At 38.3% G+C, this 3,721-nt stretch overlaps 2 protein-coding genes across 2 annotated transcripts in view; both read left to right on the forward strand.

The window, feature by feature from the left end:
* The window catches only part of LOC107100284 (GTPase IMAP family member 4-like), a 7,339-nt gene extending 5,728 nt beyond the window's left edge, over positions 1-1,611 (forward strand). Inside the window, exon 2 of the mRNA XM_015398714.1 lies at positions 752-1,611. Within this exon, the coding sequence (XP_015254200.1) occupies positions 752-1,611 (860 nt within the window). The remainder of the gene's footprint in view (positions 1-751) is intronic.
* A 434-nt stretch (positions 1,612-2,045) lies between these two features.
* Positions 2,046-3,430, forward strand: LOC107100286 (GTPase IMAP family member 7-like). Its single transcript, XM_015398719.1, has one exon. The coding sequence runs from the start codon at positions 2,067-2,069 to the stop codon at positions 3,096-3,098; it is 1,032 nt and encodes a 343-aa protein (XP_015254205.1). The 5' UTR covers positions 2,046-2,066; the 3' UTR covers positions 3,099-3,430.
* The last annotated feature ends 291 nt before the right edge of the window (positions 3,431-3,721 follow it).

Consider the following 3,721-nt stretch of genomic DNA (forward strand, 5'->3'; position numbering starts at 1 on the left):
TATAATATACAAGTTTCACTTTTTAAATGGAATTACTGAAATCAATCTACTTTTTCATGATATTCTAATTTTATGACCAGCACCTGTATACTCCTCATCTGGGTTCTCTCCTAGTACCCCAGCCTTATTCCACAGTCCAAAAACATGTCTGTTACTGGCTAACCATCTCTAAATTAGGTGTGAGTTTGTGTTATGTGTCTTTGTGTGTCTCTGTGTTGCCCTGTGACAGACTGCTGACCTATCCATGGTATAGCCTGCCCCTTGCCCATAGACTCCCAGAGAAAGGCACCGGTCCTGCCGTGACTCTGATGGAATAAGCAAGAGAAGGTGGACGGATGTTTTACAGTTGGATTAGGCTATAATCAAAGCATCCATGTTGTTTAGTCAACCTGTGTGTGTGTGTGTGTGTGTGTGTGTGTGTGTGTGTGTGTGTGTGTGTGTGTGTGTGTGTGTGTGTGTGTGTGTGGTTCATTTTCATAAAACCTTTTTATGAACAAAAAGCAAATGGTGATCCTGGTAAAGGCCACAAGAAGACATGTTGGTGAGCTGATAGAGTTGTTTCTTCAAGCATTGCTGGAATCACACCTTCAAAGAAAGTCACAAAAGTATAGGCAATGACATAAAGTTAAACAAAAGTTTTACATCCACAATAATGTTTAATTCAAAGGCAGCTGCCTTGGTGAAATGTTGAAGTTTTTAGATCAGGAAAAGTTTTCTTTTGGTTTACACTCTTTTTCAAATTCTCCAACAGCTTCCCAGGAACCAGAAATCAGGATGGTTCTTATTGGAAAAACTGGAACTGGAAAGAGTGCAACAGGAAACACCATATTAGGGGAAAACCTCTTTAAATCTAAACCCTCTATGTCATCAGTAACACTCATGTGTCAGAAGAAAGACTGTTGTTTTGTTGGTCAGAAGCTGGCTGTGATTGACACTCCAGGTCTGTTTGACACAAAAGTAACAAACAGAGAAACACTGAGAGAGATCGCAAAATGCATCAGCATGGCTGCTCCTGGACCTCATGTGTTCCTGGTTGTTCTCCAGCTGAACCGATTTACAGAAGAGGAACAGATGGCAGTGACATTAATCCAGACATGGTTAGGAGAAGAAGCTTCCAAATACACCATGGTTTTATTCACTCATGGAGAGCTGTTGAGTGAGATGGGAGGAAGAGAAGCAATGGGGAGTTTAATCAAGGAGAATGAAGCTCTCTCTGACCTTATGGAACAGTGCCAGGGACGATACCATGTTTTTGACAATAAAGAGAAGAATCCAGCTCAAGTCAGAGAGCTGCTGGAGAAGATCAACCAGATGTTAACAGAAAATGGAGGAAGCTACTACACCAATGAAATGTTCGAAGAGGCAGAGAAAGCCAACAGAGAAGAAATGGAAAGACTTCTGAAAGAACATCCAGAAATGAGCCCTGAAGATGCAAGAGAAAAAGCAGAGAAAGACAACTCATTCATTTGGAACTTTATAGCAGGAGCTGGTACTGGGCTTGCTGTTGGAATAGGGGTTGGACAACAAGAGGGAGGTGCAATGGGAGCTGTAGCTACAGCTGGTGCTGGTTTGACTGCAGCATATAAAAAGATGTCTTGCATTATACAGTAATTGCACTAACTTTTTTTATCGTTCAGGTGCAACCTCTAAAAGTACCTTCTAGTATTGAGAACCGATTGTCAACAATTAACAGAGATCAGATTCATGACGCTCCATTTGTGCCAACAATATGTTAATTTGTGTTCTTTTTGATAAAATCGAAATATTCTGACTTTTTCTTTAAATGTTTTATGTTTATCCACCTTTGTAATCATTTCATCTTAAGAGCTCCTTTACTGGTTGGTCTGAACATAAATGATATGTTGTGGTTTATATAAACTACTCTAGATGTTTAGTGTCTTAGATAAAACAGATTTCAGAATATGTTGATTCAGCTTATTTTAAGACATTAATCACCCAAACCTTTGTGTGACTTTACAAACTATCAATAAACGAAAACCTGGTAAATTACAGTCTGTGTTTCTACCTTTATTGTGAATTATCTTTAAATGTTCTCAGATGGTCCCATGACATCTGAAGCTCTGCCCTCTGCTGATGTAATTTTGTTGTTTTCAGAATCAAAGCAAGAAGGGGACCTCAGAGTGGTGCTGGTGGGTCAGGAGAGAGTTGGGAAGAGCTCAGCAGGAAACACCATCCTGGGAAAAAGGGCATTTGACTGTCATGTCAGCTCCATCCCTGTGACTCTGAGCTCCCAGAGGATGGAAGGAGAAGTTCTGGGTCGCAGAGTCACTGTGGTGGACACCCCAGGGCTCTGCAGCTCCCGTCTTTCTGCAGAGAAGATCAAAGAAGAGCTGGAGGAAGCTGTCAAGCAGAGCTCTCCTGGTCCTCATGTTTTCCTCCTTGTTCTCCAGTTAGGGAGGTTCAGCAAACAGGAGCAGGAAGGGCCAAAGATTCTGCAGAAGATTCTGGGTCCTGAGGTTCTCAAACACACAATGATCCTGTTCACCTATGGAGATCGACTGAAAGACACTGATATAAACTTGGATCAGTTTGTTAGAGAGGATCCGAACCTGCAGAAGCTGCTGAAAAGCTGCAGTGGGATGTACCACGTTCTTAACAACAATGAGATGGAAAACAGGAAGCAGGTCCAGGAGCTGCTGGATAAAATAGATCAGGTCTCAGGTGGAGGTAGAAAATATTATGAGAAAGGTTCTCAGTCTGATGGAATGTGGTTTGGAAATATTTGCTCATTTCTCCATAAATCCACCTGCAGCATTTTTTTTTCTGGCACAAGGTTTTTTGGTAAAATGTGCAGATATCTTCAAATAATACCTCACTATAAACATATCTTGTTTTTCACTATTTCATTGGGAATTCTTTACAAGTTAGAATACGCAGATCTGATCCTCATGAATCACTTTATAGGTGATAGTGGAAACAAACTGGTTTGTTGGATAACAATGAAACAACCAATAATGCTACATGGTAACCTCATCAATTTGACAAGATATGAATACTTATTTGTTACTGTACCTTGCTGTTACTTTCTCCCTTTTTGTCAAAAAACATTTTATTTTCATGCCGTTCTTCTTTTCTAATAATCAGAGACGTTCATCAGCTTGAAAGCTTGCCTGCAGTAGTTAAGAAAGATATATCAAGTTATTAAATGTTTATGAAGACTGAAGTAAACACTTTTTTAAGTTTACCCTCTAAAGTTATAGAGATTACTAAGGCATTTATTTAATCTTTATTTGCTTTAGGCTTGCTGAAATCTACATGACTGCATGTTTAACATGCTAATAAGGGAATGTCTGATATGGGACTGATGCACCTTTTCTGTGTATTTTTGAGTTTTTCTATTTCTTTCACAAGACTGATGATATGAGGGAATTTTATTTTTGTTTATTTTCGTCAGTTCTAACAATCATATTGGTTCAATTACGACTGCATATGCATGTTGAAAAGCTTGTTTCCAATTAGAATATTATAAAAATAAACAATTTAAGTATCTTATTGAATCTGAGTGAATAATATAATCCAATAGGATAAAATCTAAAGTTATGTGTCATTTTAATCTGAATTAGATTTCACTAAATGAAAAACTAAGAGAATTGATTTCCCTTTCCTCCAAAAAAATATAAATACACATGTATATCATTAAAACATATGAACAATGAAATCAGCAATTTTTCTCCCTTAAGTGTTTAAAATAAATAAACCT

This window comes from Cyprinodon variegatus, unplaced genomic scaffold, assembly GCF_000732505.1.
Source record: "Cyprinodon variegatus isolate N-32 unplaced genomic scaffold, C_variegatus-1.0 Scaffold955, whole genome shotgun sequence".
Lineage (NCBI taxonomy): Eukaryota > Metazoa > Chordata > Actinopteri > Cyprinodontiformes > Cyprinodontidae > Cyprinodon > Cyprinodon variegatus.